Source organism: Lissotriton helveticus, chromosome 5_2 (assembly GCF_964261635.1).
Source record: "Lissotriton helveticus chromosome 5_2, aLisHel1.1, whole genome shotgun sequence".
NCBI classification, from domain to species: domain Eukaryota; kingdom Metazoa; phylum Chordata; class Amphibia; order Caudata; family Salamandridae; genus Lissotriton; species Lissotriton helveticus.
In genome coordinates, this window is record NC_136066.1 from 6,184,681 (window position 1) to 6,207,260 (window position 22,580).

The 22,580-nt window shown below is 49.6% G+C and overlaps 1 protein-coding gene across 10 annotated transcripts in view; it reads left to right on the forward strand.

Moving 5' to 3' along the window:
- Positions 1 to 22,580, forward strand: part of DNM1 (dynamin 1) — a 742,836-nt gene that overhangs the window by 386,887 nt on the left and 333,369 nt on the right. For 9 of the 10 annotated variants that reach the window (XM_078646632.1, XM_078646628.1, XM_078646630.1 and 6 more), the window contains exons 9-10: positions 3,130 to 3,197; positions 15,796 to 15,934. In XM_078646632.1, coding sequence (XP_078502758.1) covers positions 3,130 to 3,197; positions 15,796 to 15,934 — 207 coding nt within the window. The remainder of the gene's footprint in view (positions 1 to 3,129; positions 3,198 to 15,795; positions 15,935 to 22,580) is intronic. The other variant, XM_078646629.1, reaches the window with a different exon arrangement.

Below are 22,580 nucleotides of genomic sequence, written 5' to 3' on the forward strand. Positions count from 1 at the left end.
TTCCTCTGGGAGCATGTGTCCATCTAATCCTCCTCTCCTCCATGTTCATCTCTTCTCCTCTCTGAGTCCTCTCCTCTCCTCCATGTTCATCTCTTCTCCTCTGAGTCCTCACCTCTCCTCCATGTTCATCTCTTCTCCTCTGAGTCCTCTCCTCTCCTCCATGTTCATCTCTTCTCCTCTCTGAGTCCTCACCTCTCCTCCATGTTCATCTCTTCTCCTCTCTGAGTCCTCTCCTCTCCTCCATGTTCATCTCTTCTCCTCTCTGAGTCCTCACCTCTCCTCCATGTTCATCTCATCTCCTCTCTGAGTCCTCACCTCTCCTCCATGTTCATCTCTTCTCCTCTCTGAGTCCTCTCCTCTCCTCCATGTTCATCTCTTCTCCTCTGAGTCCTCACCTCTCCTCCATGTTCATCTCTTCTCCTCTGAGTCCTCTCCTCTCCTCCATGTTCATCTCTTCTCCTCTCTGAGTCCTCTCCTCTCCTCCATGTTCATCTCTTCTCCTCTCTGAGTCCTCACCTCTCCTCCATGTTCATCTCTTCTCCTCTGAGTCCTCGCCTCTCCTCCATGTTCATCTCTTCTCCTCTCTGAGTCCTCACCTCTCCTCCATGTTCATCTCTTCTCCTCTGAGTCCTCTCCTCTCCTCCATGTTCCTCTCTTCTCCTCTGAGTCCTCACCTCTCCTCCATGTTCATCTCTTCTCCTCTGAGTCCTCACCTCTCCTCCATGTTCATCTCTTCTCCTCTGAGTCTTCACCTCTCCTCCATGTTCATCTCTTCTCCTCTGAGTCCTCACCTCTCCTCCATGTTCATCTCATCTCCTCTCTGAGTCCTCACCTCTCCTCCATGTTCATCTCTTCTCCTCTCTGAGTCCTCTCCTCTCCTCCATGTTCATCTCTTCTCCTCTGAGTCCTCACCTCTCCTCCATGTTCATCTCTTCTCCTCTCTGAGTCCTCTCCTCTCCTCCATGTTCATCTCTTCTCCTCTCTGAGTCCTCACCTCTCCTCCATGTTCATCTCTTCTCCTCTCTGAGTCCTCTCCTCTCCTCCATGTTCATCTCTTCTCCTCTCTGAGTCCTCACCTCTCCTCCATGTTCATCTCATCTCCTCTCTGAGTCCTCACCTCTCCTCCATGTTCATCTCTTCTCCTCTCTGAGTCCTCTCCTCTCCTCCATGTTCATCTCTTCTCCTCTGAGTCCTCACCTCTCCTCCATGTTCATCTCTTCTCCTCTCTGAGTCCTCTCCTCTCCTCCATGTTCATCTCTTCTCCTCTCTGAGTCCTCACCTCTCCTCCATGTTCATCTCTTCTCCTCTCTGAGTCCTCACCTCTCCTCCATGTTCATCTCTTCTCCTCTCTGAGTCCTCACCTCTCCTCCATGTTCATCTCTTCTCCTCTCTGAGTCCTCACCTCTCCTCCATGTTCATCTCTTCTCCTCTCTGAGTCCTCACCTCTCCTCCATGTTCATCTCTTCTCCTCTCTGAGTCCTCACCTCTCCTCCATGTTCATCTCTTCTCCTCTCTGAGTCCTCGCCTCTCCTCCATGTTCATCTCTTCTCCTCTGAGTCTTCACCTCTCCTCCATGTTCATCTCATCTCCTCTCTGAGTCCTCACCTCTCCTCCATGTTCATCTCTTCTCCTCTCTGAGTCCTCGCCTCTCCTCCATGTTCATCTCATCTCCTCTCTGAGTCCTCACCTCTCCTCCATGTTCATCTCTTCTCCTCTCTGAGTCCTCGCCTCTCCTCCATGTTCATCTCTTCTCCTCTCTGAGTCCTCTCCTCTCCTCCATGTTCATCTCTTCTCCTCTCTGAGTCCTCACCTCTCCTCCATGTTCATCTCTTCTCCTCTCTGAGTCCTCACCTCTCCTCCATGTTCATCTCTTCTCCTCTGAGTCCTCGCCTCTCCTCCATGTTCATCTCTTCTCCTCTCTGAGTCCTCTCCTCTCCTCCATGTTCATCTCTTCTCCTCTCTGAGTCCTCACCTCTCCTCCATGTTCATCTCTTCTCCTCTCTGAGTCCTCTCCTCTCCTCCATGTTCATCTCTTCTCCTCTCTGAGTCCTCACCTCTCCTCCATGTTCATCTCTTCTCCTCTGAGTCCTCACCTCTCCTCCATGTTCATCTCTTCTCCTCTGAGTCCTCACCTCTCCTCCATGTTCATCTCTTCTCCTCTGAGTCCTCACCTCTCCTCCATGTTCATCTCTTCTCCTCTCTGAGTCCTCTCCTCTCCTCCATGTTCATCTCTTCTCCTCTCTGAGTCCTCACCTCTCCTCCATGTTCATCTCTTCTCCTCTCTGAGTCCTCACCTCTCCTCCATGTTCATCTCTTCTCCTCTCTGAGTCCTCACCTCTCCTCCATGTTCATCTCTTCTCCTCTCTGAGTCCTCTCCTCTCCTCCATGTTCATCTCTTCTCCTCTGAGTCCTCACCTCTCCTCCATGTTCATCTCTTCTCCTCTGAGTCCTCTCCTCTCCTCCATGTTCATCTCTTCTCCTCTGAGTCTTCACCTCTCCTCCATGTTCATCTCTTCTCCTCTGAGTCTTCACCTCTCCTCCATGTTCATCTCTTCTCCTCTCTGAGTCCTCTCCTCTCCTCCATGTTCATCTCTTCTCCTCTGAGTCCTCACCTCTCCTCCATGTTCATCTCTTCTCCTCTGAGTCCTCTCCTCTCCTCCATGTTCATCTCTTCTCCTCTGAGTCTTCACCTCTCCTCCATGTTCATCTCTTCTCCTCTGAGTCTTCACCTCTCCTCCATGTTCATCTCTTCTCCTCTCTGAGTCCTCACCTCTCCTCCATGTTCATCTCTTCTCCTCTGAGTCCTCTCCTCTCCTCCATGTTCATCTCTTCTCCTCTGAGTCCTCACCTCTCCTCCATGTTCATCTCTTCTCCTCTCTGAGTCCTCTCCTCTCCTCCATGTTCATCTCTTCTCCTCTCTGAGTCCTCTCCTCTCCTCCATGTTCATCTCTTCTCCTCTGAGTCCTCACCTCTCCTCCATGTTCATCTCTTCTCCTCTCTGAGTCCTCACCTCTCCTCCATGTTCATCTCTTCTCCTCTGAGTCCTCACCTCTCCTGGAATGAGTATTCATGACCAGCACCTTCTCCCTGAAGATCCTTCTCCTGTAACTGATCTTCTTGTTCCTGCAGATGGAGTTCGATGAGAAGGATCTGCGGCGGGAGATCAGCTACGCAATCAAGAACATTCACGGAATCAGGCATGTGTTCTAGCCAATGGCACCCTGTGACCCACAGCGCCTTCGCAGCTTTAGTCGCTGTCCCTGGCCTTTTGGTAGCTATGTGACATCTCACAGTGTGACTTCAGCTTCTGAGGATTTAAGAAGTGTTGTTGAAATATTGCCACTAACCCTACTCATCCCCACTCCCAGGTGTGAGCTTCATGTGAGTCTGCACGCACCACAGCTGCACTGGGGCACTCACAGAGGCAGGCACCCAAGGTCCTACCCAAGACCCCATGAAATGTGTATCCTGTGGTTTCAGAGTCACTGTCTTGACCTGAAGTATCACAGCATCCTTGCAGCCTGTTTCACTGATGGCAGTCAAATGTCCCACAGGCCCATGAACTGCGCTCTCTGAGACACCATGAGTTGTTGCACACATGTCGAGAGTCGTAAGTCTCCTCTGGGGTCCGTCACAGACTAGCGTCTGAGGCACCATGTGTACATGAGGGCGAGGCTCGCGGGGGTCATTGATTCAGAAAAGGGGGTGGTGATGAACGCGGGGGTCATTGAGGCACCATGTGTACATGAGGGCGAGGCTCGCTGAGGTCACGGAGGTCATTGAGGCACCTTGTGTACATGAGGGCGAGGCTCGCTGAGGTCATTGAGGCACCATGTGTGCATGAGGGTGAGGCTCGCTGAGGTCATTGAGGCACCATGTGTACATGAGGGCGAGGCTCGCTGAGGTCATTGAGGCACCATGTGTGCATGAGAGTGAGGCTCGCTGAGGTCATTGAGGCACCATGTGTGCATGAGAGTGAGGCTCGATGAGGTCATTGAGGCACCTTGTGTACATGAGGGCGAGGCTCGCTGAGGTCATTGAGGCACCTTGTGTACATGAGGGCGAGGCTCGCTGAGGTCATTGAGGCACCTTGTGTACATGAGGGCGAGGCTCGCTGAGGTCATTGAGGCACCATGTGTGCATGAGGGCGAAGCTCGCTGAGGTCATTGAGGCACCTTGTGTACATGAGGGCGAGGCTCGCTGAGGTCATTGAGGCACCATGTGTACATGAGGGCGAGGCTCGCTGAGGTCATTGAGGCACCATGTGTGCATGAGAGTGAGGCTCGCTGAGGTCATTGAGGCACCATGTGTGCATGAGAGTGAGGCTCGATGAGGTCATTGAGGCACCTTGTGTACATGAGGGCGAGGCTCGCTGAGGTCATTGAGGCACCTTGTGTACATGAGGGCGAGGCTCGCTGAGGTCATTGAGGCACCTTGTGTACATGAGGGCGAGGCTCGCTGAGGTCATTGAGGCACCATGTGTGCATGAGGGCGAAGCTCGCTGAGGTCATTGAGGCACCTTGTGTACATGAGGGCGAGGCTCGCTGAGGTCACGGAGGTCATTGAGGCACCTTGTGTACATGAGGGTGAGGCTCGCTGAGGTCATTGAGGCACCATGTGTGCATGAGGGTGAGGCTCGCTGAGGTCATTGAGGCACCATGTGTGCATGAGAGTGAGGCTCGCTGAGGTCATTGAGGCACCTTGTGTACATGAGGGCGAGGCTCGCTGAGGTCATTGAGGCACCTTGTGTACATGAGGGCGAGGCTCGCTGAGGTCATTGAGGCACCTTGTGTACATGAGGGCGAGGCTCGCTGAGGTCATTGAGGCACCTTGTGTACATGAGGGCGAGGCTCGCTGAGGTCATTGAGGCACCATGTGTGCATGAGGGCGAAGCTCGCTGAGGTCATTGAGGCACCTTGTGTACATGAGGGCGAGGCTCGCTGAGGTCACGGAGGTCATTGAGGCACCTTGTGTACATGAGAGTGAGGCTCGCTGAGGTCATTGAGGCACCATGTGTGCATGAGGGTGAGGCTCGCTGAGGTCATTGAGGCACCATGTGTACATGAGGGCGAGGCTCGCTGAGGTCATTGAGGCACCATGTGTGCATGAGAGTGAGGCTCGCTGAGGTCATTGAGGCACCATGTGTGCATGAGGGTGAGGCTCGCTGAGGTCATTGAGGCACCTTGTGTACATGAGGGCGAGGCTCGCTGAGGTCATTGAGGCACGTGGTTTCTCAGTATCCCTGATTTTGCTTCAAATCCACAGAGAGGCATGAGGTCGGAGGCACTTAAAGGCCCCACACAGTATGGTTGTCCTGCCTGCCAATGGTGGGGGGGACTTCATGTCTAACCTTCATATGTGCTGGTCCTGAGCCCTTTCTTTGTGGGAACCTCAAAAACCCTGTGTTTTAAGTGCTGGAAGGCGTGAGCGCCTGGGGCTGGTTGACTCCCTTCAGTTTGTGAGACGCAATCACTGTCCTGATTGTGATCCCCAAGACTCCACAAATTGAGCCCCCTCAGAACACCAGAACAGCTGGAGCTATATCATTTAAGGCTGCCGATGGAGAGTGCTGCCAGTGGAAAGGAGTCACCTCAAGCCTGCCAAATTCCACCACATCCTGGTACTCAACTTGGCAGATGTAGCAGTCACTTTTGATCCGAGGATAATCCAGCTACCCCGGAATTCACACACAGCACTGTGGCTTCACTGAATGTCTCTGCCTATCAGCAGGCCAGGTGTGTTGTCCTACATTGAAAAGGTAGAGAGTTGAAGTAGGACCAGTGTCCTGTCAGAGGTGGAGTCTTCGCTAGTCCCTGTTCCATTGGTGATGGAAGTAAGGACCAGTGTCCTGTCAAAGGTGGAGTCTTTGCTAGTCCCTGTTCCATTGGTGATGGAAGTAAGGACCAGTGTCCTGTCGGAGGTGGAGTCTTTGCTCATCCCTGTTCCATTGGCGATGGAAGTAAGGACCAGTGTCCTGTCGGAGGTGGAGTCTTTGCTAGTCCCTGTTCCATTGGTGATGGAAGTAAGGACCAGTGTCCTTTCAGAGGTGGAGTCTTTGCTAGTCCCTGTTCCATTGGTGATGGAAGTAAGGACCAGTGTCCTTTCAGAGGTGGAGTCTTTGCTAGTCCCTGTTCCATTGGTGATGGAAGTAAGGACCAGTGTTCTGTCAGAGGTGGAGTCTTTGCTAGTCCCTGTTCCATTGGTGATGGAAGTAAGGACCAGTGTCCTGTCAGAGGTGGAGTTTTTGCTAGTCCCTGTTCCATTGGTGATGTAAGTAAGGACCAGTGTCCTGTCAGAGGTGGAGTCTTTGCTAGTCCCTGTTCCATTGGCGATAGAAGTAAGGACCAGTGTCCTGTCGGAGGTGGAGTCTTTGCTCGTCCCTGTTCCATTGGCGATAGAAGTAAGGACCAGTGTCCTGTCGGAGGTGGAGTCTTTGCTCATCCCTGTTCCATTGGCGATGGAAGTAAGGACCAGTGTCCTGTCGGAGGTGGAGGCTTTGCTAGTCCCTGTTCTATTGGCGATAGAAGTAAGGACCAGTGTCCTGTCGGAGGTGGAGTCTTTGCTAGTCCCTGTTCCATTGGCGATAGAAGTAAGGACCAGTGTCCTGTCAGAGGTGGAGTCTTTGCTCATCCCTGTTCCATTGGTGATGGAAGTAAGGACCAGTGTCCTGTCGGAGGAGGAGTCTTTGCTAGTCCCTGTTCTATTGGCGATAGAAGTAAGGACCAGTGTCCTGTCAGAGGTGGAGTCTTTGCTAGTCCCTGTTCCATTGGCGATAGAAGTAAGGACCAGTGTCCTGTCAGAGGTGGAGTCTTTGCTAGTCGCTGTTCCATTGGTGATGGAAGTAAGGACCAGTGTCCTTTCAGAGGTGGAGTCTTTGCTAGTCGCTGTTCCATTGGTGATAGAAGTAAGGACCAGTGTCCTGTCAGAGGTGGAGTCTTTGCCAGTCCCTGTTCCATTGGTGATGGAAGTAAGGACCAGTGTCCTGTCAGATGTGGAGTCTTTGCTAGTCCCTGTTCCATTGGCGATAGAAGTAAGGACCAGTGTCCTGTCAGATGTGGAGTCTTTGCTAGTCCCTGTTCCATTTGCGATAGAAGTAAGGACCTGTGTCCTGTCGGAGGTGGAGTCTTCGCTAGTCCCTGTTCCATTGGTGATGGAAGTAAGGACCAGTGTCCTGTCAGAGGTGGAGTCTTAGCTAGTCCCTGTTCCATTGGTGATAGAAGTAAGGACCAGTGTCCTGTCAGAGGTGGAGTCTTTGCTAGTCCCTGTTCCATTGGCGATAGAAGTAAGGACCAGTGTCCTGTCAGATGTGGAGTCTTTGCTAGTCCCTGTTCCATTGGCGATAGAAGTAAGGACCAGTGTCCTGTCAGATGTGGAGTCTTTGCTAGTCCCTGTTCCATTTGCGATAGAAGTAAGGACCAGTGTCCTGTTGGAGGTGGAGCCCTCGTGAACCCCTGCATCCTCTGGGAGCGATTAACATCGACTAGTTTCAGAAGTCGAGCCCCTGATGCCCGGTCCTCCCTCTACACACAGGCCCTTTCTCCCTTTTCCCAAAAGAAGAGACCTCCATGACTGATTTCCACCCAAGTCAAAGTGCTACGTTGCAGCACTCCCTGCTCCCCCCCGGTGAGCACTTCCTAGCCGCATTGTGTCAGGGTCACACATGTGTTGCCACCAGCATGGGTGGAGATCTCGAGGGACACTGTTGTCACTGCAGGAGGCACTGTCGCAGCCTACTGGTACCTTGCCCTGGAGTTGGCTTTGCATTTCATTGCCCTCAGCCCCTGTGGCAGGATTGAAACCCATGGTATGTCACTGGGGCAGAAGCCCCTCAGCTCTCCCCCCCCCCCCCCATCACCCCCTCATAACAGTGCTGTGTTCATCCCGCCCTCAGACAGACCTGTTCAGCTGTGTAGCTGTTGTGGCTGTAACACAACCTCTCCTTTAGGGGACCCTCATCGACAATCAGAAGCACTGGACCCTGCAGCACTTTTATAATGGTATAATGAATACTTATCTATAAGTAAGAGACTTTTTTAAACAAATGTTATTTTATGATTGCTTACCTGCAGGCTTTATTGGTCAAATTACTTTTGTTTTTCTTAAAAGGCCCTGCAGTAAATTAAGTTACTGGATACTTAAGAAAATGGGAAGAAATGGTCAACATAGCGCGATAGAGTGCAGCGCCAGAAGCTGTAAAACTCACACTGATCTTTCAAAGAAGCGCACATCACCTGTAGACATCATGACCTGCCAGTGCCAACCCTTCTACTCCTAACTCTGGGTCTGTGTGGAAGACAGATTCCTGAAGTCCATCTACTCCATCCGTGACTCCACTGAGAATCTCACCTCCAAGTAGGGCTGTCACTCCTCCAAGGAGCTCTTGAGCTCTGCACTCACATTGCTTTCCTCAGTCATCCTCCCATCGTTCAAGGAGCCCCTGGAAGAGCCTGTGCTTATTGAGCCGCCGGTACCTCTCTAGGAGCCAATGCTTCTAAAGAAGCCTCTATTCCTCTCAAAGCCTGTACTCCTCTGAGCCTGTACTCCTCTGAGCCTGTACTTTTCAAAGCGCGTGTCCCTCCTGGAGGGTCTGACACACGGGGGAAGATGACATCCATGGCCTCCTCATCTTCCATCAGAACATTCGTGTCTCCTGCAGAATCGCTGCCTGCAGCGCATCTCCTGCTGAAGACACAAACCCTTTCCATCAGGGTTGGATGAGAGGGACAGCCAGCTGGATATCCCAGTGGCTGAGCCTTGGCTACCGCGTCAATGATTGTTGAACCTCTTAAAGACATAACTTGCCTCTGTCGCCGCGTCTGCTCAGGTTAGCCATAGAGCGTGTCTCTGAAGGCAGCTCCAGCTCCTTTCCAGAAACGATACCGACCTCCAGAGCAGCGTCCTCCTCTTCGAAGGGATCTCCAGCCTGATTCTGGTATTGTTTCTGCTTCTTCTTTCTCTGTGTGCCCACCTAACTGAGAGAGTAGATTCACCCCCTTATTGCTTGTTGATGTCCTTGGATACATTCAATCCAAGACTGTGGGGTCCACTTATTCAGCTTCTCCAAAGCAGGGCAACAAGAATACCCTCTCAGTGGACAGAAATGTCTGTCAGACTTGAGCCACTGCGACGAGAGCTGCCAGTGCGACTGCACATCTTGAGAACTACGATATAGAATTGTTATAGACCCCCAACCCAAGGAAAGCCGAGATGTGTCAAGGCCGTCTTGGAAGAAGTCACACTACCCACAACCAATGGACAACAGATGATCCAAGAGAGATTTGTCATAGTTGTTCCTTGTGACTCTTCTCATTACTTCACCTGAGGTTGCATTCTCCTTAAATGCAACAAAAGATTCTGGACATGTCTTTCTCAGGTGTTTCTCTGTTCAATGTCAATGGTGAGATCCAATGCATGGAGACGAAGGCGGAAATCGTAAAATCTGCAAGTTTAAAAAGTAGTGTTCAAAGGTTCTGTTTTAGGGCTGTGGGTGAGGTCAACACAGATTCCTTAGTCCCTTTTTGAAAGAGTCAACTGCAAAAATAAAGACACAACTATCCTCCTCAAACATAAAATCCTCAGAGGGTTCAAGCAGCCTTTTGTCACCCCAGGTATGGACACACCCTTCAAGCAGTGACTCTCACTCTGCCTCCAGCTGTATGCTGCTGTAAAGGTCCCTGAAGTATACTTCTTGTTTGCCCCAAGAAAGGCTACTCCTCCCAGTACCACAGAGCCACTCTGCAATAAACCATGCTCATGAAGGGCCCCTGTTAGGAGAGAAAAACCTCCTGAGCTCTTGATTGAAGGTGAAGAATCTGCAGACATGGATAAGGAAGGCAGCAAACCCTCCCTAGAACCAGGAAAGTGAATAAGATCCAAGCCAAGACATCCCGTAGAAGATTCAGACGGCAAGTAGCAAAAATCAGGGACAATAATAGTAGCAAGTGGGTGACGAAAAAATAAGGGAGGAACCATGACCTCTGAAGACAGGAGACTGGGAGAAAGGGATTCATATATTCAGCAATGCCATCCAATCCTTCTCTTGGTGATGCAAGGATTCAAGGAAACTCCTGATAGTTTCGATCCAGAATTTGTTTCAAACTCTGTTGTAATGGACGCTTTTATGGAAGGATTGTGAGCACACATGGTGTAACTCTTCGCTCCAAGCACGGGGTCTTCTATAGATCGCAAGACGCTGACGCGGAGTGCAGTCCACCCTGCCCTACAATCCGTCCTACATCAATCTCCGCAGTGTCCATTCCTCCTCAAATGGACAACTCCACCTCCGTGGATTACGGGCACCAGAGACAGAGCTCAGTAAGAACATGATCCGGCACTGACCCGTGGCAAGGCTTCAGGAAGCGGGGAGCAAATGTGCTGAGCAGACATCTCTAGAAAAGTAAGCGTGTGTACTAAATGAGCCCATTCTGAGATGTCTTTCACTCTTGGGATACAACTCACTTTGACTTCACCTTGGAAAGAAAGCAAAAAGGGCTTCCTTCGGGTCCAGTTTTCCAGATTTTAAGTCCATGGTAAATTCCCAGTTAATTGATTGGTTGAGGACATTGACCTAACCTTTCCTATAATGCCATTGCTCCCCAAGATGGTCGCCCCCCACCCATCCTTGGGCTGAAATTAATCAATATTGGAGGGGGGAGGGGGCGTGACCCCCCTCTCCAAGCCATCACACACCCAAGGGAGCCCACTGAGGCCCAAATTTCTCAAAATGGAGAGAAGGTTACACGGTCCCAGGGGCCCCGTCCCCCAGGGCTGCTTCACTAGCTATGTCCCAGGGAGCCTACCCTCAGGACTTGGCGGTTTTCCTGCCTTCATCGACACGGGTAGGGATACCTTTTGACTGGAGCATTTTTTAATTTCTCACCAAGCGGGAGCAGACACAGTCTGCCCCCAGTGGGCGGGAGCTCTGAAAATGCTACTGCCAGCCGGAAGCAGAATTTTGAGGTTTCCCTGCCTGAACTGATGGTGGCAGGGAAACTGCTGAAATTATTGCTCCCACCCGGAGGGATCAACATAAGGAGCTGCTTCCTCCGGTGGGAGCAGTGTCGACTCCTGCTGCACACAGGGAGCCGGCTGGGGGCTTTTCTCGCCGTCCCAACGTATGTATGATAGGTGCCCTGGGTGGGCACCCGGGCACCCACCTTTAATGATGCAGATCCTAGGAGATGGGGTCCGCGGGCTGGAAAAGGTTGGGGGAGAAAGGGCCTTAAATGTTAGTTGTGGAGCTTGGAGGTGGGGTACCCAGGGCCCAACAAGGCTCAGGAAGGTGGACCACATGGCACCCAACCCTTTTAATTAAAAAAAAAAACTAAAACGGCCTGGAGTCCTCAGGGCCTACCAATGCTCAGGAATGTGAGCCACATGGCCCCCCTCCCATTTATTTTAAGTAGCGGCCGTGGAGAATGTGGTCCCCAGGGTCTAATAAAGCTACTATTCTCAAAATGAGTATGGTACCACCAGCAAATGCTTTTTAATGTGACTAAAATCTGTTATCACTCTTCATATGTTTACTACCATGCATTCCAATGGAGCATCTTATTCATTTTTTTTTATTCATTTCAGTGCGCAGAGGCCATGTCAATTTCAGGTCAATTCAAACCACTTTATTCGGCTAGCGGAAGCCATAAAAGTACACAACAAACAACAATGTTCATACGAAAAGTACATAAAATTATGTTAATACATTTTGGGTTCAATACAATATACCACGTCCAACAAAAGGGGATGTCTCCTAATTCATGGTTCAGGCAACAAGTACATCAATCAAATCTTTCCCCTATATCCTAATCATAAATATAAGAGAAAAAATGTCATAAAAGAAACAATTATATCAATATATAAATTCGATCAACAATTCAAATTTCTAGCACCCTTTCTTCCTATATCTTAACAGCCGCCACCAAAAAATCTGCAACATTAAAAATCTTCCAAGGGTTATTTAACAACTGAAAATATAGTAAAGCAGGTCTAACGTGCACAAAACCCCTCCCCTTTAGAATTGGACTTAAAAACGTTCTCCTCATGGAGCTAAAATGCTCACAAAACATTATAAAATGTATGGTATCCTGGGTTTAGAAATTGTCACGTGTACAGGGACCTAAATCATTTACCCTACTCCACCCCTGTACATCTGCTAAAAGAGAATGAATGAGATTGAAACAGAACCTGGTAAGGAGAAAACAGTGAAAAGGTTTTGTAACAATTCTCACGTACAGTTCTATCCGTGGGACTGTCTTGAATAGGAAATGGGCTTTCACCGTAGGTTAAACAATCTCCAGCGCCTCTCTCTCTGCGGACAGCACGTTTAAAAATTGTACTAAACCCATGCCAGGTCCTCTTTCACTATCTTTTCTGGGGTGGCAGAAAGTTCATTTTGCCCCAATTTACCCAGTGTTGACTTGACATATTGTATCCATTGGATTTTACTTACATTATCCAGCGCTACACAGTCCCTGGGTTCTCTATTCAGTGCCAGTTCTGTATTAATCCATGTGGTCCTCAATAAAACCACTACCCACCTCTTGATAAATAGCATAGGTGGGGTAGATTTGGGAACCGCCAGTGGATATCTCGTACATTTATTTTCAACTTGCTGAAGTTCTCCTGCAGGTTTGTATCCCCAAATCGCAGACCCATACCTTGCTATAGCAATGCTTTTAGATCTCTACATTTTAAGCAAAGCTTCAAGGGGCTTCGCTCTTAGTCAGGATACAAAACCTTGTATAGCAGCTATGGATCGAGACATTGCATGTTTTTTAGCCCTTAACTGTGAAGTCCAGGAGCCCCTCTCATCGAATAAAACTCCCAAATAGGAGAAAGAGGAAACCCTTGACAACTCAACCCCTTGACAATAAAAAGATTTGAATTTTTTTGGCTTCTGCCCCATTGTCATCGTGTGCGATTTGGTTTTATTAACAATAAGGTCCAAGGATTGTAATAACCCTGGACAGTGGTATTGAGTTTAGGTGTAACGGCGCCACACCCCCAAGAACAAATCACGCTCCTTAACCCACGTATATCAATAGTTAGAGTCCCACAAGTACATAATATATGTAGTTAGTACAGACATAAATAATAGGCACAATATTCTTCTATCTTCTTCGTTGTTCTGTTTATTTTATGTGGATCTTCTCACATTGCTCCTAACAGCCAACACATGTTTCATCATAACCGGGAGGTCGTCCCGCGACTTTCTCAAGGCTATTTCTTGTGTGTAAACTGTTTTAATTTGTGGGGATAATTCCAACCCACAGTGGGTTTCTGGTAAGGTGGCGTCAAAGTTCAATAATTTTACTGGTATCAAGTCCTTTATGTAGTTATTCTTCTCAGAGCTTGCTCCGATGTTTAGTATCACCTCTGCGATGCCACCCGTTTAGTGTGAAGCCGAGTACGCTCACAAGGATTGCATGAAGGACCCAAATGAATCCAGAAGTCTCTGCAGGCCAAGTGCAGTGCGGGCCAAAAGAACTGCATCATCAGCGTATAGGAGAGTAGGAATAACCCTGTCTGCTATTCGTGGGATATCAAAAGTGGCAATGCTAAGGGAGGTGTTTAAATTATATAAAGTGTAAAAAGCAACGGAGCTAGAATACTGCCCTGTCGTACCCCTTTTGTCAATTGAAAAGTGCTTAGTGCATTTGCCGTCTTGGCTGACTCTAACCCTGGCATAAAGATCCTTATGAAGAGCTGCTAAAAAATCGACTAAGCAGCGGTCCATCCCCATACCTATCAATATTGCCCATAACTTTGATCTATTTACTAGATCAAAGGCCGAGGATAAATCCATGAAGGCCAGCTGTAACGTACCTTGTTACACCACTGTATATTTCTCATCCAAATGGTGCAAATTCAAACACTAATCTATAGTGCGTCTACCTTTTCTAAAACCGTATTGACAATCTGTTAAAATTCCAGTATCATCTAACCATTTAGAAAGTTTATTTAAAAGAACTCTACCTAAAACCTTAGCCACTGTATCAATCCGGGAGATGGGTCTATAACGAACTTGATCACCTCTCTGCCCCTTTTTAAAAACTGTAATAATGGTAGAGAGAGACCAGGATGGCGGAAATCCATACATACCAGACATATTTAAAAGTTTGGTTATGATTTTTGCCCAACGATGCTGTGTTTGTTTATATAGATCAGCCGGAACACAATCAGGGACAGGGGCCTTATTGCTAGTGATTTTAGTGATACCCGTCTCCACTTCCATTTCTGTCAAATTCAATGATGTGTTGCCCCAATCTCGAGCAGGAAGAACTGGAGAGCCTCTCCCGAACTGGGATACTCTATAAATAGTATTAAAATGGGAGTACCACTGATCCTCTGTAATATTACATTGTTAAGGAGTATTGTTTAGTCCTGTTAAAAAGGGTTTATTAACTAAAGGCCAAAATCTAGCAGTATCCCTATGAACCTCAACCGAAAGCAGGTCATTCCAAGCTTTATCTTTAATTTCTTGTTTTCTGTAATTAATCGTACTTTTATAGGACTGCCTCAATTGGGCTATAAGAACACAATCTCTTGGCACCTGCTGCAAGGCAGAAATGAGCTTTTAGTGCGCTTTCGAGCAATCCTTGTCAAGCCATTTCTTACCCAGATTAGTACGACTTCTGCTAGGCAATGTTAGACCAGATGCCACCTGCGCACAGATCTCTTCACATGCCAATAGGACCTCTGCTCCCTTATTTGCAGGACTAAGACATGTATTAAAACTGTTATCAGCTTTGTGCATTAGATCTTGAAGGAAGAGCTCAAGAATGACACTAGTCCAATTTAGCCTAGGTCCCATGTCTCTGGATCCTGTAATTGCTGCCACAACTTATAGTCCGTCAGGATTGCCTAGTCCCCTTTAGGCGGCCAGTCAGAGCATATCTAAACAAACAGTTCAGATATACTTTTTTTCAGCTCTTCATGGCCGCCACCGAATGGATTTGCATCAGATCTCAAAAAGCACACTTTCTGAGTAAAGTTCTGATGTTTTGCCAATTCTGGTGTAACTCCATTCAGCTGTGTTTTCTGAATCTGCAAAAGAAGTTATCCAACTACACATAAGTAATCATTTCTTGTCACCCCCTACTCAAGGGATAGGCTCACTGCTGTTTTATGTGCTGGTCACCATCAAAGATCCCAAGAAGGAAAGGTTTCTCGCCTCTTGTCATAGTTCTCCTTTCGGCGATTCTTCACTGAAGTTATATACTACGTACTTTGCTCACCAGTGAAAAGATTGGGTAGGTTGTTACACACGATCTAGGAACCTACGGCTAAATAACAACAGGCTGAGAAAGCTGACAGGGCATGATGCTGGTGGTGTGTATTTCCTTAAAGGAGCAGTGTCCATTTTTCAGTCTCAGAAGGCGGTGTCCTATTTATACTAGTGACCTCTTTGTTTTGGAATTGGCTGTATTTTATGGAAAGTAAACACAATAGTGCCAGTATACGTTACACATAAGTACCAAAAGATACTTTTAGTTGCACAAAATGGCTTTTCTAAATACAAACATGAATTTTAAGTTTTTTAATAAAAGTTCTCTATGATCCTGCCATGTGGTGGTAATTTTCAGTGTGTATGGTTTTCCTGAAAGAGGATTACAGGTAAGAAACATTTCTATCCCCCCTCCTTTGAGGCTTCTAAGCCCTTAGAATGGTCTATTCCTTGGGCTACATTTGTTCATTCAGTGATAAAAAAAAAGGCTATGTTGTGGGGTGAGTTTATAACCATGTGTACTTTTCCTCGCCTCCCTCCTCTCCCGGCCATGCCTCACCTCTCGTGTTCAGGACTGGCCTCTTCACCCCGGACATGGCGTTTGAGACAATCGTGAAAAAGCAGGTGAAGAAGATTAAGGAGCCATGTCTGAAATGTGTGGATATGGTCATTTCGGAGTTAATCAATACAGTTAGACAGTGCACTAAGAAGGTAACTGCAGTCTGCATGGAGCCTGCCTCCACTCCTAGCCCAAACCCACCTAGAAACTGTTTGCTGTTCCCCTTAGCATGAGTAAACTGGGGCAAAAGCAGCCAGAAGACTATACCTGACCAGAAAGGGGGTGGCATGGGCGGGACCAGAGTACTATACTTCTCGATAGCAGCAGCGTATTCACCACAAGTCTCTTATGTCCAAGAAAATGCATTGCCCCTGGGCAGGGCCTTGGTAAGGGGGCTCTATTCCTAAGAGCGTTAAGACGAAGCCTTCGAGCTAACCTCTGAATGATACTTGCACATTAAAACCAAAGTAGTTGATGGAACCGTGAACACAACGCACTGCCTGATCCATGACTGTATTTGTTGTCCTTGTAACTCCACAAGCACCTTCATTTGTATACATAGGATCTCATGGGCTCAGATAGTACCACAGGCCAGCAGCTCAGATTAGAGATCCGAGAGGGTAGGCTTGCTGACTCCCAGGCTCTGCTTCATCACATTCTTCTAGGTCGCCACCACTCTGTGCTCCTTCCTTCACACTGCAGGTAGAGCATACCTTCTTCTAGGTCATTCATCACAGCTCTGTGCTCCTTCCTTCACACTGCAGGTAGAGCACACCTTCTTCTAGGTCATTACTCACAGCTCTGTGCTCCTTCCTTCACACTGCAGGTAGGGCACACCTTCTTCTAGGTCATTACTCACAGCTCTGTGCTCCTTCCTTCACACTGCAGGTAGGGCATACCTTCTTAGAAGGAAAATATAAATATTTTGAGGAGTTACTTCACTTTTCATAGCAAGACCCTGGACATTCACATTTTTCTTCCTTAGTTTGTTTTTATTTTATGGCTTAAAAAGTTGGTCTCAAAATCATTTTAAAGGGTGGGAACCCTTTTTAGGTCGTGACTGGCATAGGCTGCACACATGCGCAGTCTCGCCAGCGAGATTTAATGAATCTGAGTAGCGAGGGTAAACCCCTCCCCTCTTCTCCATTGGCTGGCCTCCTAAACGGCGGCCAGCCATTGGAGAAGAGGTCACAGTGTCGTCATTCTCTCGCTCTAAGCCCCGTCTTTTTCGGATTGGGGGGCGTGTTTTTTCGTTTTGTTCTACCTCTGACGTCCGTGAAAAACACGCCCTCCAGTCTGAAAAGGACAGGGCTTACAGACAAAAGGCGTGCAGGCAGCGTGAGCAAGACACGCTGTAGACTCGCTGTCCCAAGGGCTCTTTGATTGGGCATCGTTTAGGGATCACGCTGCCTTCATGCGGACGTCACTGTCCCTCCTCCCGCTGCAGCAGCAGTGAGTCAGCGCCATGCGAGGGAGACTCCCGAGGCCATGCGTGTGCCCGCCTATGCAGCGTGTTATAGAGTGGCTTTGAAATGCTGATTTTTTGTCGCGCATTTCACTTTGAATGTGCACTGTGTGCCCCCGATCACCGCCGCCGGCCCGGGAGCCGCGAGAGCACTTTGTTTGCCTTCATCGGGCCCAGAGTCCGTCAACGTCAGCATCAAGCCGAGCTGGGATTGGCGCCAGCTCTGAGGGTTACCCCGGCAACGAGGGGGCTTGTTCTTTCTTCTCCCCTTTGTTTTAACCCTTTACTCTCTCAATTTCTTTGGTCACATGTCAATGATCTGGCTCGCCGCGTGTCTCCCTCCTTCTGTCCGCCGCAGCCCCCACGTCTTGAAGTATCAGGAGCGGGGAAGGGTCTGCCTCCCTCGCATCTTAGGTTAAAGGAGATGGGCCACGAAAATGTGGTAGAGCCATTACAGGAAACCCGAGAAGGCTTCACCAGGGACTCCAATTGCCATCGCATTAGGATTTATTAGAGACCAGCAGGACCGTAATGACCCCGGGAAAGGGGCAGCCTGAGATTGCTAATGGCAAAATGTTACTAGAAGCACAAGTTTTGGGTTACCATTAAAATGCACATTTATGTACAGTTTTCCCAACCAGTAAAGTTAACTGCGGTGGGGGAATAAGCATTTCGAGTATCTTAAAAAAAAAAAAAAAACGAAGAATATGCTGAACAAACCTTGACCGCAGGTTGAATACATGAAAAACGTGTTTTTCCCCCACGCCTGTGGTTTACAACTTCCCATAAAAAATTTAGCTATGCCTTTTGTCAATATATACACAGTATAAAGGATAACCCCCACCCTTCTCTGCTGTTTTCATTTGTCTGTCTCTGCCCGTCTTAATCTGACACCGTCTCTCTTCGAGGGTGTTCCATTGGCTGGCCTCCTAAACGGTGGCCAGCCATTGGAGAAGAGGTCTCAGTGTCGTCATTCTCTCGCTCTAAGCCCCGTCTTTAGGTTTTGCCTAGCGAAAGCTGCGCTCTGCGCAGCTTTTCGCGCAGGCGAAATCCTGTTGAGAACTGTAGGGTGCTTTGGGTCGGCCCTCGTCATTGATTGGCTGGCTCCGTAAACGGAGCCTTGCCATTGGACGAGGGGCCTGTCCGTCAATGCCGGACCAGACACGGGGGCGTTCCTGACATTCTTTGCCTTTTGCCGACGTCACGCGACGCCGGGAACGCCCCCGAGTCTGGTCCGGCATTGCCGGCACCTCCCTTGCTCTACTGTCATCACCACAACACTGCGCCCATTTTATCCCAAGCTAAACACTCGGAGAGGCGCAGTGACCGGGTCTTTGAAGGCCGCTCTCCCAATGAAAACAAGTTTTCTCTCCGAGTCAGCACGAGCAGGAAGACGAGCAGCGCGCCTCCCAGCTGGCCTCTCGCATCAGCATCCAGAGCTGCCCTGCGCGGTGTGTAGCTTCAGTGGAGCTTCAGAGTGCAGAGTGGAGCTTCAGAGTGGAGCTTCAGAGTGGAGCTTCAGAGTGGAGCTTCAGAGTGGAGCTTCAGAGTGGAGCTTCAGAGTGGAGCTTCAGAGTGGAGCTTCAGAGTGCAGAGTGGAGCTTCAGAGTGGAGCTTCAGAGTGGAGCTTCAGAGTGGAGCTTCAGAGTGGAGCTTCAGAGTGGAGCTTCAGAGTGGAGCTTCAGAGTGCAGATTCAGAGTGGAGCTTCAGAGTGCAGATTCAGAGTGCAGATTCAGAGTGCAGATTCAGAGTGGAGCTTCAGAGTGCAGATTCAGAGTGGAGCTTCAGAGTGCAGATTCAGAGTGGAGCTTCAGAGTGCAGAGTGCAGAGTGGAGCTTCAGAGTGGAGCTTCAGAGTGGAGCTTCAGAGTGGAGCTTCAGAGTGGAGCTTCAGAGTGGAGCTTCAGAGTGGAGCTTCAGAGTGGAGCTTCAGAGTGGAGCTTCAGAGTGCAGAGTGGAGCTTCAGAGTGCAGATTCAGAGTGGAGCTTCAGAGTGCAGAGTGGAGCTTCAGAGTGCAGATTCAGAGTGGAGCTTCAGAGTGCAGAGTGGAGCTTCAGAGTGCAGATTCAGAGTGGAGCTTCAGAGTGCAGAGTGGAGCTTCAGAGTGGAGCTTCAGAGTGGAGCTTCAGAGTGGAGCTTCAGAGTGGAGCTTCAGAGTGGAGCTTCAGAGTGCAGAGTGGAGCTTCAGAGTGGAGCTTCAGAGTGGAGCTTCAGAGTGGAGCTTCAGAGTGGAGCTTCAGAGTGGAGCTTCAGAGTGGAGCTTCAGAGTGGAGCTTCAGAGTGCAGATTCAGAGTGGAGCTTCAGAGTGCAGATTCAGAGTGCAGATTCAGAGTGCAGATTCAGAGTGGAGCTTCAGAGTGCAGATTCAGAGTGGAGCTTCAGAGTGCAGATTCAGAGTGGAGCTTCAGAGTGCAGAGTGCAGAGTGGAGCTTCAGAGTGGAGCTTCAGAGTGGAGCTTCAGAGTGGAGCTTCAGAGTGGAGCTTCAGAGTGGAGCTTCAGAGTGGAGCTTCAGAGTGGAGCTTCAGAGTGCAGAGTGGAGCTTCAGAGTGCAGATTCAGAGTGGAGCTTCAGAGTGCAGAGTGGAGCTTCAGAGTGCAGATTCAGAGTGGAGCTTCAGAGTGCAGAGTGGAGCTTCAGAGTGCAGATTCAGAGTGGAGCTTCAGAGTGCAGAGTGGAGCTTCAGAGTGCAGAGTGGAGCTTCAGAGTGCAGAGTGGAGCTTCAGAGTGGAGCTTCAGAGTGGAGCTTCAGAGTGGAGCTTCAGAGTGGAGCTTCAGAGTGGAGCTTCAGAGTGGAGCTTCAGAGTGGAGCGTGGAGCTTCAGAGTGGAGCTTCAGAGTGGAGAGTGGAGCTTCAGAGTGGAGCTTCAGAGTGCAGAGTGGAGCTTCAGAGTGCAGAGTGGAGCTTCAGAGTGGAGCTTCAGAGTGGAGCTTCAGAGTGGAGCTTCAGAGTGGAGCTTCAGAGTGGAGCTTCAGAGTGGAGCTTCAGAGTGGAGCTTCAGAGTGGAGCTTCAGAGTGCAGATTCAGAGTGGAGCTTCAGAGTGCAGAGTGGAGCTTCAGAGTGGAGCTTCAGAGTGGAGAGTGGAGCTTCAGAGTGCAGAGTGGAGCTTCAGAGTGCAGAGTGGAGCTTCAGAGTGGAGCTTCAGAGTGGAGCTTCAGAGTGGAGCTTCAGAGTGGAGCTTCAGAGTGGAGCTTCAGAGTGGAGCTTCAGAGTGGAGCTTCAGAGTGGAGCTTCAGAGTGGAGCTTCAGAGTGCAGATTCAGAGTGCAGAGTGGAGCTTCAGAGTGGAGCTTCAGAGTGCAGAGTGGAGCTTCAGAGTGGAGCTTCAGAGTGCAGAGTGGAGCTTCAGAGTGCAGAGTGGAGCTTCAGAGTGGAGCTTCAGAGTGGAGCTTCAGAGTGGAGCTTCAGAGTGGAGCTTCAGAGTGGAGCTTCAGAGTGGAGCTTCAGAGTGGAGCTTCAGAGTGGAGCTTCAGAGTGGAGCTTCAGAGTGCAGAGTGGAGCTTCAGAGTGGAGCTTCAGAGTGGAGCTTCAGAGTGGAGCTTCAGAGTGGAGCTTCAGAGTGGAGCTTCAGAGTGGAGCTTCAGAGTGGAGCTTCAGAGTGCAGAGTGGAGCTTCAGAGTGGAGCTTCAGAGTGCAGAGTGGAGCTTCAGAGTGCAGATTCAGAGTGGAGCTTCAGAGTGCAGAGTGGAGCTTCAGAGTGCAGATTCAGAGTGCAGCTTCAGAGTGGAGCTTCAGAGTGCAGATTCAGAGTGCAGCTTCAGAGTGGAGCTTCAGAGTGGAGCTTCAGAGTGCAGAGTGGAGCTTCAGAGTGGAGCTTCAGAGTGCAGAGTGGAGCTTCAGAGTGCAGCTTCAGAGTGGAGCTTCAGAGTGCAGAGTGGAGCTTCAGAGTGCAGATTCAGAGTGGAGCTTCAGAGTGCAGAGTGGAGCTTCAGAGTGCAGATTCAGAGTGGAGCTTCAGAGTGCAGAGTGGAGCTTCAGAGTGCAGATTCAGAGTGGAGCTTCAGAGTGCAGAGTGGAGCTTCAGAGTGCAGATTCAGAGTGGAGCTTCAGAGTGCAGAGTGGAGCTTCAGAGTGCAGATTCAGAGTGGAGCTTCAGAGTGCAGAGTGGAGCTTCAGAGTGGAGCTTCAGAGTGGAGCTTCAGAGTGGAGCTTCAGAGTGGAGCTTCAGAGTGCAGAGTGGAGCTTCAGAGTGCAGAGTGGAGCTTCAGAGTGCAGAGTGGAGCTTCAGAGTGGAGCTTCAGAGTGCAGAGTGGAGCTTCAGAGTGGAGCTTCAGAGTGGAGCTTCAGAGTGGAGCTTCAGAGTGGAGCTTCAGAGTGGAGCTTCAGAGTGGAGCTTCAGAGTGGAGCTTCAGAGTGGAGCTTCAGAGTGGAGCTTCAGAGTGGAGCTTCAGAGTGCAGAGTGGAGCTTCAGAGTGGAGCTTCAGAGTGGAGCTTCAGAGTGGAGCTTCAGAGTGGAGCTTCAGAGTGCAGAGTGGAGCTTCAGAGTGCAGATTCAGAGTGGAGCTTCAGAGTGGAGCTTCAGAGTGGAGCTTCAGAGTGCAGAGTGGAGCTTCAGAGTGCAGATTCAGAGTGGAGCTTCAGAGTGCAGATTCAGAGTGCAGATTCAGAGTGGAGCTTCAGAGTGCAGAGTGGAGCTTCAGAGTGCAGATTCAGAGTGGAGCTTCAGAGTGCAGAGTGGAGCTTCAGAGTGCAGATTCAGAGTGCAGAGTGGAGCTTCAGAGTGGAGCTTCAGAGTGGAGCTTCAGAGTGGAGCTTCAGAGTGGAGCTTCAGAGTGGAGCTTCAGAGTGGAGCTTCAGAGTGGAGCTTCAGAGTGGAGCTTCAGAGTGGAGCTTCAGAGTGCAGATTCAGAGTGGAGCATCAGAGTGCAGATTCAGAGTGGAGCATCAGAGTGGAGCATCAGAGTGCAGATTCAGAGTGGAGCTTCAGAGTGGAGCTTCAGAGTGGAGCTTCAGAGTGCAGATTCAGAGTGGAGCTTCAGAGTGCAGAGTGGAGCTTCAGAGTGCAGATTCAGAGTGGAGCTTCAGAGTGCAGAGTGGAGCTTCAGAGTGGAGCTTCAGAGTGCAGAGTGGAGCTTCAGAGTGCAGAGTGGAGCTTCAGAGTGGAGCTTCAGAGTGCAGAGTGGAGCTTCAGAGTGCAGAGTGGAGCTTCAGAGTGGAGCTTCAGAGTGGAGCTTCAGAGTGGAGCTTCAGAGTGGAGCTTCAGAGTGGAGCTTCAGAGTGGAGCTTCAGAGTGGAGCTTCAGAGTGGAGCTTCAGAGTGGAGCTTCAGAGTGGAGCTTCAGAGTGGAGCTTCAGAGTGGAGCATCAGAGTGGAGCATCAGAGTGGAGCATCAG